The 14,371-nt window shown below is 37.0% G+C and overlaps 2 protein-coding genes across 2 annotated transcripts; one reads left to right on the top strand and one right to left on the bottom strand.

The window, feature by feature from the left end:
* Window positions 1-641: 641 nt before the first annotated feature.
* LOC116027858 (probable pectate lyase 5) lies at window positions 642-3,328 on the top strand. The gene is made up of 4 exons (XM_031269622.1): window positions 642-818; window positions 1,045-1,794; window positions 2,295-2,433; window positions 2,907-3,328. The coding sequence occupies exons 1-4, from the start codon at window positions 697-699 to the stop codon at window positions 3,126-3,128; spliced, it is 1,233 nt and encodes a 410-aa protein (XP_031125482.1). The 5' UTR covers window positions 642-696; the 3' UTR covers window positions 3,129-3,328.
* Window positions 3,329-6,341: 3,013 nt separating this feature from the next.
* On the bottom strand, window positions 6,342-11,614 carry LOC116027365 (T-complex protein 1 subunit epsilon). The gene is made up of 9 exons (XM_031268945.1): window positions 11,273-11,614; window positions 10,299-10,617; window positions 9,610-9,958; window positions 8,889-9,021; window positions 8,747-8,799; window positions 7,748-7,850; window positions 7,074-7,240; window positions 6,842-6,955; window positions 6,342-6,699 (listed from the first exon to the last, which is right to left on the bottom strand). The coding sequence occupies exons 1-9, from the start codon at window positions 11,469-11,471 to the stop codon at window positions 6,529-6,531; spliced, it is 1,608 nt and encodes a 535-aa protein (XP_031124805.1). The 5' UTR covers window positions 11,472-11,614; the 3' UTR covers window positions 6,342-6,528.
* Between the last annotated feature and the right edge of the window lie 2,757 nt (window positions 11,615-14,371).

Consider the following 14,371-nt stretch of genomic DNA (forward strand, 5'->3'; position numbering starts at 1 on the left):
ATTTTAGCCTATACCATACTCAAACAGTCAAACTAATCATTGCACATCGAGGTAAATAGTAAACAGTAATTGTAATAAATTATGGTAATCAGCTACAATTATGGTAAACATTATGTGTCTGTAGTTATGATTTTATGTGTTTGTAATTAAAATTATTTATGCTTTCAATTTATTTACAAACACATAAACGGTGAAATGCATGTATAGAATATCTAAAGGTTATTTTGGATCAGGGTAAACCCTAGTCCGTAGTATAATATCTAGATGTGCTGAATTTCAATTTCTAGGGGATACATGAATCGCAATTCAACAAAATAAGGAAATTGCAAACATTGTAGCTTGTAGCTACGCTGAATTTCATTGCAATTGAATTGCAATTCATGTCAACCAAACGCTCCATTAAGGTATGAGTGTGAGTAGGAATATATATATTATTAATAAATAAATTTGCTTTACCCCTAGAGAAAACTGTAATTTTAACCCAAATGAGTGAGTGTGAGAGAGAGACAGAGAGTTGAGGAAAAATTGAATTCTAAAATGAGCAGAGGGCAGAGGGAAAAGTTGAAGTTTATTAATTGAGAGGTGGAGTTGGTGGCCCCTTTAACACATCATTCTTTGTATATAAATGCCTCACAATTTCCCCCACCTTTTCACACACTCTCTTCTCTTTCTTTCTCCCTTAGCTTCCCTGCAACTATGGCGATGCCGCCACTTCATTACTTTCTTTTCCTCCTTCCTCTTCTTCTTCCCTATCCCACCTTCACAACCGCCTCTTCTCCATTCCCAGATCCTGAAGTCATAGTTCAAGAAGTGAATGAGTGAGATTATATTGCATTTCTCTTAGCTTGTTGCTTTCAATTATAGTATGTATAGCACTTGTTTCATATATATAGATTAATTCATGTAGAATATAAATTAAATATTGTTGGGCAGAGGAGGCTAGTAAAGGGCCAAGTCTAGCATCTTACCTCTAGAAAATGTAATAGTGATCTATAAAGAAATAAAGTTGTGTCTTCACTACCAGCTAACAAATATAGAATGCAGGAAAATCAATAATGCCACAATAAGTGCAAGGAGGAAGTTGGGGTTCCTGTCATGTGGCACAGGGAACCCAATTGATGATTGCTGGAGGTGTGACCCAAACTGGGACAAGAACCGGCAGCGCCTAGCGGATTGTGCGATCGGGTTTGGCAAACATGCCATTGGTGGAAGGGACGGCAAGATTTACGTGGTTACAGACTCGGGGGATCACCCGGTGAACCCAAAGCCGGGGACACTGAGGTACGGGGCGATACAAGACGAGCCATTATGGATCATTTTCGGGCGGGACATGGTGATAAAGCTGAAGGAAGAACTAATGCTCAACTCATTCAAGACCCTAGATGGAAGGGGGGCAAGTGTACACATAGCAGGGGGTCCCTGCATCACAATTCAATATGTGACAAACATCATCATCCATGGGCTAAACATCCATGATTGCAAGCAAGGAGGGAATGCGTATGTGAGGGACTCCCCAGATCATTATGGATGGAGGACATTGTCAGATGGGGATGGAGTGTCCATATTTGGAGGGAGCCATGTGTGGGTTGATCATTGCTCCCTCTCAAACTGCAGGGATGGGTTGATTGATGCCATCCATGCCTCCACTGCCATAACCATCTCCAACAACTACATGACCCATCACAACAAGGTCATGCTCTTGGGCCATAGTGATACCCTTATAGCAGACAAGAACATGCAAGTCACCATAGCCTTCAACCATTTTGGAGAAGGGCTGATTCAGAGAATGCCAAGGTACATATATGCTTTTTATTTTAATTTATTACCAGATTAATTTGGTCATTTAGATGGATGAGCAAATACCAATTTTGGTCTCACTATAGCTTCATGTTTAATTCCTATCAATTTTTCATTCACAACTATTGTTTTAGTGTCAAAATTCATTCCGGATCTAGTATTATTAAAGGTATTTTTGTCATTTCATAATTAAGATTCTAATTTGAGGGATTTAAGTCTTAAAATTTTAATTTTTGTTGTTCTCCAGAACGACGAATTGGGATCTTAAGACTTAAATTCTTTTATTTATTCTCGAATTGGAATCTTAACTATGAAACAATGAAAATACCTTTAATAATTTCAAATTTTGGCATGTACTAGACGGATTAGTTTTTATTTTATTTTATCACCAAATTTAGATGTATATTTTATTTTATTTCAAAAAAGATGTATATGTTGGGTGTGATGCCATACCATGTTAATTTCACAACCATCATCATCATCATCATATCATGCAGATGCAGACATGGATATTTCCACGTGGTGAACAATGACTACACCCACTGGGAAATGTATGCAATTGGTGGGAGTGCTGACCCTACAATCAATAGCCAAGGCAATAGATTCCTTGCTCCAAATGACAGATTTAACAAAGAGGTAATGTTTTTAATTTTGCCCACCCTACCCCTAGAAACAAAGAAAAGAATAACTCCAACAAGTTGACTAAGAATACAAATTTGTAACTACAAAGTCACGAGTCTGAATCCCAACTTTTTTTATTTGAGTGGATTAGCTATGGACAACTAAGCTAGTTTACCTTCTTGTGGTCCTTTGCCGGCTAGAGTCACAACGCAGAGTTTATCTAGTACACATTCTTGAGTAGTAGCTATGAATTTCACTCGTCACTCCAAAATAGAAAACTCATCCAGTAAAAGTTTGAATCCCAACCTTTTTAGTTTGAGCCGGTCAGCTATGGACAACCTAAGCTGGTTTACCTTCTTCTGATCCTTTACCGATTAGAGTCACAAGACGGAATTTATTCAGTGTATACCCTAAGGATTTTCCTCGCCATCCTAACATCCTATCCTATCCTATCTCAACTAACATTGATTTTGTTGTGGTTTTTGAAGGTTACAAAACATGAGGATGCAGCAGAGAGTGAATGGAAGAAATGGAACTGGAGATCAGAAGGGGATCTGATGTTGAATGGAGCTTTCTTTACAAGGTCAGGTGCAGGGGCTTCATCTAGCTATGCAAAAGCATCAAGCTTGAGTGCTAGGCCATCTTCTCTCGTCAGTTCCCTCACAGGGAATGCAGGTTCACTTACCTGCAGAAAGGCCAAAAGATGTTAATTATATTAATTAATCTTTTATGTAACTCGTCCGTCTCAATCTATATTACGTTTCTCCTATTCACAACCTCAGCCCTCCCAAATTAAGCCACTAATGCTGGCTGGGAACTGATAGAGTTGATTGTTCAATCTAATGTTAATACCTAGCTCCAACATTCACTTCAATCCAATATATTTATCATATATGATATATCCCCTCCACTCTCAATGCGTTACTACTTTTTTCATCTATTTTTGAAGAGCTCATTATTACTTCAATATTTTATTCACAAAATTCAAACTCCGTATCAATTGTTACACCATGAACTACAGTTTATATCGCATTGTGAATCCTCATCCAAAAACTATGTGTTTAAAATTAACACATTATGTATCTGCAGTTAACTATTTCTGTACCTATAAACAAATTGAAAGACGCATAACATAATAATTACAAACAAATAACTTGATAATTACGACATACGCATAAATTGTTAATTGCAATTACAAACACATAATCTGATAATTACATCCACGTAAATTGTTAACTACAGGTACAAACACATAGCATGATAACCATATACGCGTAAATTGTTAACTGCATATACATAATATATTAACTGCAGACACATGAGATATTGGTTTACATGTTATGTGTCTCTAATTTGTACAGAATGTGTCAACTGCAGATACAGAATTTAAAGGTTATTTTTAGATTAAGATCCACAATACAAAATAGACCATAAGCTAGTCAATAGTATAATTTGTTAGATATTTAACCATAACCATTTTTATCAAAAGTAAATGGGCCAACATAAATACATGTAACTCTATTTTATAAAACAACAAAGATGTACTCTCAATCTCCACCGCAACATTGCTTTGGTTTCGAGTTTTGGCATGTTGCGGGAGGTCCCACAAGGCAGGCAACAAGTAGGTTAACGTTAACACTCGCTTGCAAAATAATGATATTAGAGCACATTGAACGGTAATAATGAATTTTTTTTGTAACAAAGGTGAAATCGCCCACCTTTGGCGTCTTCACACTCCGATCCGATAATTTGCGAAAGGATAAATCATGGTGAATTAACTTATCAACAGTCCAACAGAGATTGGGTTAGACTTTTATTCACTGCGTACAAGTAACATCTCTTATTTTGAGAAATTACTTCCACACTGTCGCTGGTGATATTCGATTCTTAGTCTCTTGTGACTTTGTGATCAGTTGAGCTAACCATGTAAACACACAGTAGCATTTATTACCTCCTACTAGGGACCATAATGTTGGCCTGAATTTTAAAGAGAGAAATATTGATAGATGGAGGGGGGAGCAGATCTAAGATGTTGTCCGCGGGGCAATACTGACAACTGCTCAACCGACCGTCGCAACTAACGTGCTGACATTTAAGAGCCTCCCTCAACCGCTGCTAAATGCATGGACGATAAGGAGTGGTTGCAGTCTTGCAGATGCGGTTTAAGCGTGAAAGCCACATCCCATCTCCAATTTTATTTTTCGTACTCTCATCACATTTTGCCCTAAAATATACGGACTAAGAAAAAAAAAAAATAAAAAACAATTGATCACTGAACTATAATTAGATTATTGACTTTTAAAAAAGTGCAATTAACCCACTCAACAAGTTAAAGCGTGCAATTGGACCAAATAACAGGTGTCTGATACGATCCCACTTCGACTTCACAAGAGATTGTAAAGTTTTAATTAAGTTAGGCCTAAATGTTCACTTATGAGTTAACTTTTGTGGTGGAGTTAGGATTTTAATTTGTGTCGTATCATTTGGTGTTTTCGTTGAGAGGAGAGGTCGGAGTTTGATGGGAGCACTGTTGCAAAAATCCCTGCCTAAGCGCTAGGCGCTCCTAGACCGAGGCGAATTGCTCCCTAGGCGTCCGCCTAGGAGGCCGACTAGCGCCTAACTCGGCCAACTAGGCCGAGTTGGCGTCCGACTGGACCGAATTTGGCCGAGTTAACTCGCCCAACTCGACAGAGTTAGCCGAGTTAAATCGAGCGAGTCGGCCTTGTTAATTTTATTATTATAATTATATATATTTAAATTTATTTATTTACATAAGTAAGAGAAGTAAGAGATATATATATATATAATATATATAATATAATATATGACACACACCCACATACATGAATTAATTTTTTGTTTTTATAGGTCGCCGACTAGAACCACCTAGGTACCACCTAGACCGCTTAGGCGCTAGGCGCTAGTCTACCGCCCGACTAGCGCCTAGCGCCTACTACAACCATGGGTAGGAGGAGGCTACCTGATGCTTGATAAGGTTCAAAGGAAACTGAGTAGAGTTCAGAGTAAAAACTATCCAGAGTGAAGTCGTTCACTCATCCGGTGTCAGCCTAGCAAAGGGGTCAACCTAGGAAAGGGCTACCTTGTGCTTGATAAGGTCCGGAATGAAGCCATCCAAAAGGGATAAGGGCTACCTGGTGCCGAGAAGAGTCCGGAGTGTGAGCCATCTAGAATAAGTCACCGCGAATATCAGCTTCTCAAGAGGTAGGCAATGATATGATCCCACTTTGATAGATTGTGGAGTGGTATTTTAGTTAGAGCTAAACCTCCACTCATGAACTAACTTTTGTGGTGGAATTAGTGTCCCAGGTCACCAACCGGTCATCTTGTTAATATAACTGATTATGTGTCTTTTTTAATCATTTATATTTATATTTATTAAAATTATTATGCATGAGCATTTCTTCATAAAAAAATCTTGTCACATTGTTTTAGTCTGAGACAAACAAAGTAACAAACTTCGTCTTTGAGATCCCGAAAACAGAGCACCAAGCTTCATCCCTAAAGAAACGATGCAGCAGGCTTGTCTTTAAGCAATCTCAGAGACGAAGCAAGTTACTTCACCTCTAAGATTTTTTAATGAATAAATGTTTAGATGTATAAAAATTTTAATAAATATAAATCGAAATGGAAAAAAACAATGACATATAATCAACTATAATAACAAGATGACTGGTTAAAGACCTGAAAAATCTGTTATTTAGTCTAATTGCAAGCTTTTAACTTACTGAAGTGGGTCAATTGTACGTTTTTTAAAACTCAATTGCCTAATTACATTTTCTTGTATACGTCAATGATCAATCAATTTGAACATTTTTCGTATAATAGGATGCATGGCATGTCCATTGCCGCACCACTCACTCAACCTAAAATCCATCAACTAGGGTAATCTTTGTCCATGCAAATAGAGACAACCAACTTGAATTAGATAAATGTCAAACTCATCATCAACCAACAATCTTCAAATGTAATAAATAATAGTACATAACAAACTCCAAAACCTCGATGCGTAATGACCACCAAAAATTTCTTAACCACACCAAAAGTTCAATGTTAAACCCACTTGTTCTACATGCTTCAACTGCCTAATCACTAATAATCCGCAGGCGTGATAACATCATCAATCTTTAGAATCATCTTAACAACTTGAGTTGCGAGTAAAACCTGCTGTTGCTTCCCAATCAAAGTCTCAAACACATTTTGCTCGCGCATGTCATTTGTGCCAACGTCATTGCAATCAATCCCGCAACATGGATTATTTTCCTGCATACATGCATTTCAAGGTTAAAGTCGCAACCAAACCAAAACAAAGCCGTTAGCATTATGAGATCTCATAATGGCTTCCCAATTCTGTTATAAGACTCCATTCTTTAAAATTCCTCTCCATATATTGTGTCAAGCTAACCTGGATTTGCTGTGATTTAACAGCAGACAGAGTTTCAATGGGTTGAAGGCCACTATTCTCAGCAAGGGCCATGGGGACAGCATCTAAAGCATCGGCAAATGCCCTGATTGCATACTGCAAAAAACACAGATGATCCATTAGCTTGAAATATTACACCAATTACTGGAAAAAAACAAAAAAACAAAAAACAAAAAAAAAAAAAAAAAAAAAAAAAAAAAACAAAGCTACATACCTGCTCAACACCTGGATATTTATCAGCAGCAGCTTCCACAGCAATTGAGGAAGAGATCTCAGCTGAGCCACCACCATATACTATAGAGTTGTTCCGAATAAGATTTCTCGCAACACACAAAGCATCATGAAGGCTGCGTTTTGTCTCCTCTATCATCATTTTGTTACCTGATTGGCAAGGAATTTCAACATTAATCAGATAGTGCATATGCCTACTAGAGTTCCTTAGGGGAACAAGAAGTTACCCAGAGAGGTAATAGCAAGCAATAGAGTAGGACTTTTTAAGTAATGTGTGTATATTCAGAGATAAGTTCATGAGCTAGAGTATATTTGGTATTGATTGCTTGTTACAAAGCTAAGTTCAAAATATTGAGGAAAGGATTTAATAGAGAACAAATAACAAAGTACATTATTTTGAGGAAAATACAGAACTCTTAAATTGTGTTATGTCAACAAAAACAAGGTCTCCAAGTTTTCAAAAATTGTTTTAACTAATTCTGCACTAAAAGTTAATGCAAGTTTTTGAATAAGAAATTCAAACCTTATACATGAAAATATTGTAACCTGCTAAAGATCCAAATCCTAAACAGCATCAAACAAAAGTATATGTTCTCTGACCTAGTAAACTGAGAAAGGGCTATTAGAGCAGGAATTGCAAAAGACAAAACAACTTACCCCCACGTATGAATATAGTCACTGCCCTTGAATTTGCACAATGTTCAATATAAATCATTCTATCCTTTGTCGTACCAAAAGCTTTCTCACGAACCAGCCCAGCCTGAAGTCATTAATTCGAGTGATACATTTGATAGTGTACACAAAAAACTACACTTAAAAGAGTATCTTCTTTAAAATCAAAGGATACGATGCAATTACTCAAAATCATTTTTGGTATAAGGGTCAAATAAGCCCGTGAACTTGTGCAAAAAATGCAATTATGCCCTCAAATTAAAAAAGGCTTTGAATAGACCCTCAAACTTGAGAAAAAATGCAATAGTCATTTACCTATAATTGCCAGTAATTAACCAATTAAATGCCAACTAACATCATTATTATTCTTACTACTATTTTTCTTCTCCTAATTATGATTATTATTATTTCTTCTCCTTCCTGGCCTACATCAATGAATCAAACACAAAAATCAATAGAATGCCATGGCAGCAACAACATCAAGCTCCATCTTCATCAATGATAAAGAGGAATGGTGAATGGTGATGTTTGTCTGACCATGGGCCCTTCATCTTCACCCATGGCAGATGAAGATGAAGGGTTGTCTTTTTCCGCCATGGTGAGTTATATATATATAGTTATAGTGTTATACAACCATGATGCCACATCAACAAAAATCTGTTACGTTAGCAATTTTTTACAGGCTACCTGTTGCTGACCTTCTAATAGGGTTCAATTGCATTCTTTTACAAGTTTAATGGTCTATTCAAGATTTCTTTTAGTTGGAGGGTGTAAATTGCATTTTTGCATAAGTTCATGGGCTTATTTGACTGCTATTCCATTACTTTTTAGTTAAAAGCCAGTTAACCTATTTCAGCCTTTAACGATGCAAAAAGAAATCTAAATCAAGCATATATTGATATCTAAGTCAACTATAACAATGTAACAGGCAAACTACATAAACCACAAACCAGAATGTGCAAGATAAAAGAGAAATAGAATCACCCTGCCAAGTTTTTCCGGAGTCAACTCTTGAAATCTTGGCACAATTCGCCCACCTAGGCACAAATGCATATACAAAAAGCATGAGCAATAATAACAAGTAGCGATTAGGATTCAAAAACAAGAGGGCTAATTAGATCCAAACCAGTGGCTATTGCAATCAGCTCCAGCTCCACACCACCAACCCATCTAACAGCAGGCAAATTTCTATGCATTAGTAAGTGGTTTGCTTCATCATCAAATCCCCATTGGCAAATAACCAAGGTCGCACCAACATCCTGTGTCAGAAATAGCATGCTGGTTAAGGAACAAGAAAACCAAAGCACCTAAAACTATTATGAGGAATTAAAGCCCTGAAAACGTATAAGAACCAACTAAACCGCTAAACTATTAGCAACTTACTGTACAACACAGTATTCCAATTGGAGTATATTCACTTTTTATGATTTACAGATGTTTTCTATTCACAGAAAATAAGTATGAAAATCTAAAAGGGACTAAATAGAGAGGAGTGGATCTCATTCTCCCTCCTGTTAACCGGTTCCAAATCAAGTCAAAGAAAAGAGGAGAAAATAATCAGCAGAAAGGCATTTATTTTGTCATCAGAAAGTCCAAGAGAAGGGAAAAAGAAATGACAACTTTGAGAAGTATTTTTAATAACTCCTTTTAACATCCTCTAATCCAATCCAACCAAGTTCTGTTTGAAAAATATCAAAAAAGAATGTGGCATCTCTTTTCTTTCAGAAGCTTTCTCCTTTACTTTTGCCCATTTTTCTCCCCCATAAAAAGTCAGGATGAGGCCCAAATTTCATTAACAGTTTTCTATCCACCTTCCATTATACCAGAAATAGTGCATGCACTTTTACCTTGCATTTCTGAACCATGTCATCAAAATATTTCTGTTCCTGCTGCCGTAAAGTCTGGAACTTCTCAACAGTATCGATGTCAACCTTATGCTTGGTCTTTGGTTTAGGGGGCTCAAATGGACAAGTCAAAATGGCAATTTTTGCATCCTCAATTTGCTTAGGCATCTGTGGATGACTCATGTCTTTGTCAACAACAATGCCATAAATCAGCTCTGTATCCTCTAGCTTTCCACCAACTTTTCCCTCTACTTTGATTAAGTCCAGGTTAACATCCTTCCTCTCTAAATCTGCAACAGCGAGAACTGCTTTGACAGCAATCTCAGCTAAGTTACGCTTGCATCTATTCACACTGAAAGCAGAGTTCACAACATCAAAACATGCATGTATGAATAATAAAAGCCATGAACAAATGACAAGCCATATGATTAATTAAAATTATAAGTTTTCTACTCATACATGTCAGTATGTCACTTTTACAGAGCTTCAGCTTTTGTTTTTTTTAGATTGGCGTGCTCTACTACAGAAAGCAGTATAGTGGAATCACTTTGGAAATGAAGGTTAGTTAAAATAAAAAATTACTTAGGATATGGATATGCAGTGCAAGGTGCTACGATTTCTAGACATCAGGTGACACATAGATAGAGCATGACCCATATGGTTCACAACTTGGCATCTAACTAGCCACTTACATCTTAGATGACAAGGTAGTCATGCAAGTTTGAACCAAAGGCTCAATGTCATTCGCACCAAATTCAAATTTATGTGCAATGCGCTCCAGATGTCCAACTGCAATCCTGGATGCCATTTCATATCCCTCAGCAATTCGAATTGGATGAATACCACGTTCTAACAACTTTTCAGCTTGTTCAAGAAGTGCTCCAGCCAGGACGACAACTCCAGTTGTTCCATCACCAATCTCATAATCTTGACTTCGGGACAATTCTACCATAAGCTTTGCAATTTGATTGTCAACATCCATCTGCTCCAAGATGGTTGCACCATCATTTGCTGTCATTACAGGAATTATTTAAAATTAAATGAGATAATCAGTAAAGATAAAAGTTCAGATTCTCACTGTTGCATCCAAAATATAAGCAGTAAGGGCAAAGAAGTGCATTAATGACTAAAAGAATTCAAACAAGTATACAATATATTTCAACGAGTACTAATATCCCAAGTTAAGATCATAGCTTTCCATTTACTCTCAAGGAGTCAAAGGCATTAGATGCAAAATGTATTCGAATAATGAAATCAAGCAGCAAATATACTTACAAAGCCTTTATTTAAATAATGAAAACAAACCCCACTTCTAAAGCCCCCCTTATCACATCCAATACACCTCCTTTTCAAACTTCAAGCTCGTATTATGTAGAAAATCAAGCCCATTTTAATCATGATTTCCAGAGGCAACTAAACATTTCACAATACCAAAGTAAGAACTTAACATCTGGCTTCCCAAAAATTAACACTTCAATATTGTTGCACAAACAAACAAATACCTAAGCACAAATTCACAACAAAATATACCAATTCTAAATCTACAACTGTAAATCGCAATAAACACTAACACATACTTAATATCTAACACCATTGATCAAATCGAACTCACAACACTCATTGATTAAGAGTACTTAGAGAGAAAATCAAGGAGAGAGTAACAGACTGATGGTGACGTCGCCGTCAGGGCTCTGAAGCATCTTGTCCATGCCTTTGGGGCCGAGAGAGGTGCGGAGGATGCGAGCGACTGCCTTTCCTGCAGAAATGTTGGCCTTCTGAGCATCGAGGCCTCTCAGCCTCATCTTCTGCTCCTGCTCCTTGATTATTATGAAGGGCCTTCCGAACTCATCGAAAGCCAAGGCCATTGCTACTCGCTCTCGATCGGATTCACAACTTCTCTTCAGAGACTCTGAGAAAGAACGATAGAGTGTGACGCTCAGTGTGGCGTAGAAAGTTCCTGAAGGGTTTGGTGTTGCCCTAGGAACAGTAGGAAGTTAAACTCACGGCCCTCGAATTAGAATATTAAGACAAAAATACTAAGAGTGTATTTGGTTGGGGGTTTAGGCATAAGGTATGGGTATGAAAGTGATTGTTAGTATTTGGTTGATAGGTTTTGTGAATGCTACTATGAGTTTGGAATACCCCCATCAATGGCAAAACACATACCCTTATTAAATAAGGGTTTCATCTCCCTTCATCATTTCTTCCCCAACTATTAATAATCATTCCCATTCCACCCAACTACCAAACATGCTAAATACTTTCACCAAAACCCATTACCCTTACCAAGTATTTGATACCCATTCCGATTCCGATTCCCATGTGCGAACCAAACGCACCCTAAGTACTACGGAATATTCATTTCGTTACTAGTTAGGGTCTCTTTAGTTTAAATTGTTATACATGGGTGGGTGTGACTTGTGAGTGGCCGTGCACTCTTATTCATTAAGAGAGGTTGAGAATTTAAATTTCTTTTTCTTGTATGGAAAAATTAAAGTGTGGTTTAATTTCTTTTTTTTTTAAATATAAAAACGAAAGGCAAGCTTTTGGCTTTGTTACTTCCCCAGCGCACTATTGTTATATCTCCAAGATTCAGAGAACGTTTGCTCTTTTTTTCCCGATGTCATTGTTGTAACCTTAATGCTTTCATTAAAGGTGATAATATTGTTATCTATAGGTTATGTTAATTCCTTTCTTATTTGGATGTTAGGATTTCCATTATTTATTCATGTTTCGAGCTCAACATGTGTACTCTTTTAATTATAAGATATGATGTATTCATAGTTCACCTTTCTGTGAGGCATTATCTTCTTTCTATGGGTTCTTCATTGTATTACATGCTATAAGTTTTTTAAAAGTTAGTGCAGTATGTAACCCCTCATCTATTCCAATAAGTTTAGGGTTCGAAAAATATTTCTTTAGGCTATGACATTCATGAGATGATCTCCCGATACTTCAAAAAGATTTTTATAAGTAAGAATAGTTATTAATAAGCTGCGATCATACATGCCGGTTACGAACCGTAAAAAAAAATAAAAATTTAGGACGAATATTCAGTTCGGATTTTCCCTAGGAAATGGATTATTATGCATAATATGATTATTATGAACCTTCATATTGCTATACTTTGCGATATACCGGAAAATTGTCCGATTTTAGCGGTTAATGACGGGATTACTTTTAGAATAATTTTGGTATTAAAATTTTCCCGAATTAAATTATATTCCTCCAAACTTTTATCTGATTTAACCCCTAACTAGCAAGGCAAGGCTTATTCTTCAAGATTTACCATACTTACCATAGAATTGTGACAAGTGTCACATTTATTTACCATGTGGTAATAATAAATTAATTAACTAGGATGAGTATGGGCTAAGTCTTGCTAGGAAGAAACTTAATCTCCAAGTTTCTCCATTCATATCCATCTTGGCCGAAATAATTAGAGAGGAAAAGAGAGAGAAAATTTCATCTTCATCTTTGTGTTCAAGAAACTCCATAGCCAATTCCTTCACAAGTTCTTCCATAGCAGGTAACACTTTGATTTTATTCGGTTAAAAAGACTAGAATTCTTTCCTAGAACTTAATTTTAAGCTAAGAATTCTTGAAAATATTGCTATTATGGTGAATAATTACTTAGGATCTTCGGTGGGAATTTGGAGGAAAGGTTCACAACAATTTCTACGATGTTAAAAGCTACTTGAAAGGTAAGGAATCCCTTAAGTCGGTTTAGTCACTTGAAAATGGATAATTGCTAGTGAACTATGAGACTAGGAGTTTTACGTGTAAATTATGTGTTAAGTTTGAGGATTTCTTAGTTAGCTCATGAGACTACTCTTTGAATTTTGGAAATTTTTGTATACATGTTCATAGCTAGTATATGCATGTATATGATTATAATTATGTCCATATAGGCTTATACTTATGAAAATATTGGAAAATCAAGTTGTTACCACACTGTTTTCACTGCCCAGAACTGGCAGAATTCAGGGACGCGACCCTGGACGCGCGTCCAGTAGGCTCGGAACCAGGCAGAACGGTCGAACGCGGCACCGGACGCGCGTCCATCGAGCGTCCGGTGGTGCGGACACGAGGCCGAACGCGTGTCCACGGCACGTCCAGCAGCGCGTCCACTGGTGCGCTCTCCTGTGCATCCAAGTTTTGCGTGGATCTGTGTTCAACTGAGTTTTCTTCTAATTTTTTTTGCTCATACATGATATGATGTTTGAAAGGCCTACGGACAAATGAGTTCAATTTTTGAAAGAACAGATATTGTTTTGGAAGTTATGTACATCGCTTTGGAAGAAAAATATTGTTTTTGAGAAACAAGTATAACTCTTACCACTTGAGAAATTGGTGTTGAAAAGCCATTGGCATATGTGAACATTTTGAAGCATATTTTGAAAGAAATAATCGTTTTGAGACATTATGTAAAAATGCTATTTGATTCCAGGAAAGGAAGAATGTTTTGAAAACCTTAGGAGTCGTTTAGCAACTTGGAAAAATGGAGAATTTTCCAAAAAAAAATGGAGAATTGAAGAAGTGGAAAAAGGAAATTTGGTAGTTTCTGGATAAGTTGTGGAGGACTCGATTAACCCACGGGAGGGCTTAATTGCCATAGCCCAGCGGTTGTTTACAAGATTGACCTACGGGAGGGCTTGAATGCCATGGCCCGGGGTTGTTGAGATGATTGACCTACGGGAGGGCTTAAGTGCCATGGCCCGGGGTTGTTACAAGATTGAGGAAGACATAAATGACCTACGGGAGG

This window comes from Ipomoea triloba, chromosome 8 (assembly GCF_003576645.1).
Source record: "Ipomoea triloba cultivar NCNSP0323 chromosome 8, ASM357664v1".
Lineage (NCBI taxonomy): Eukaryota > Viridiplantae > Streptophyta > Magnoliopsida > Solanales > Convolvulaceae > Ipomoea > Ipomoea triloba.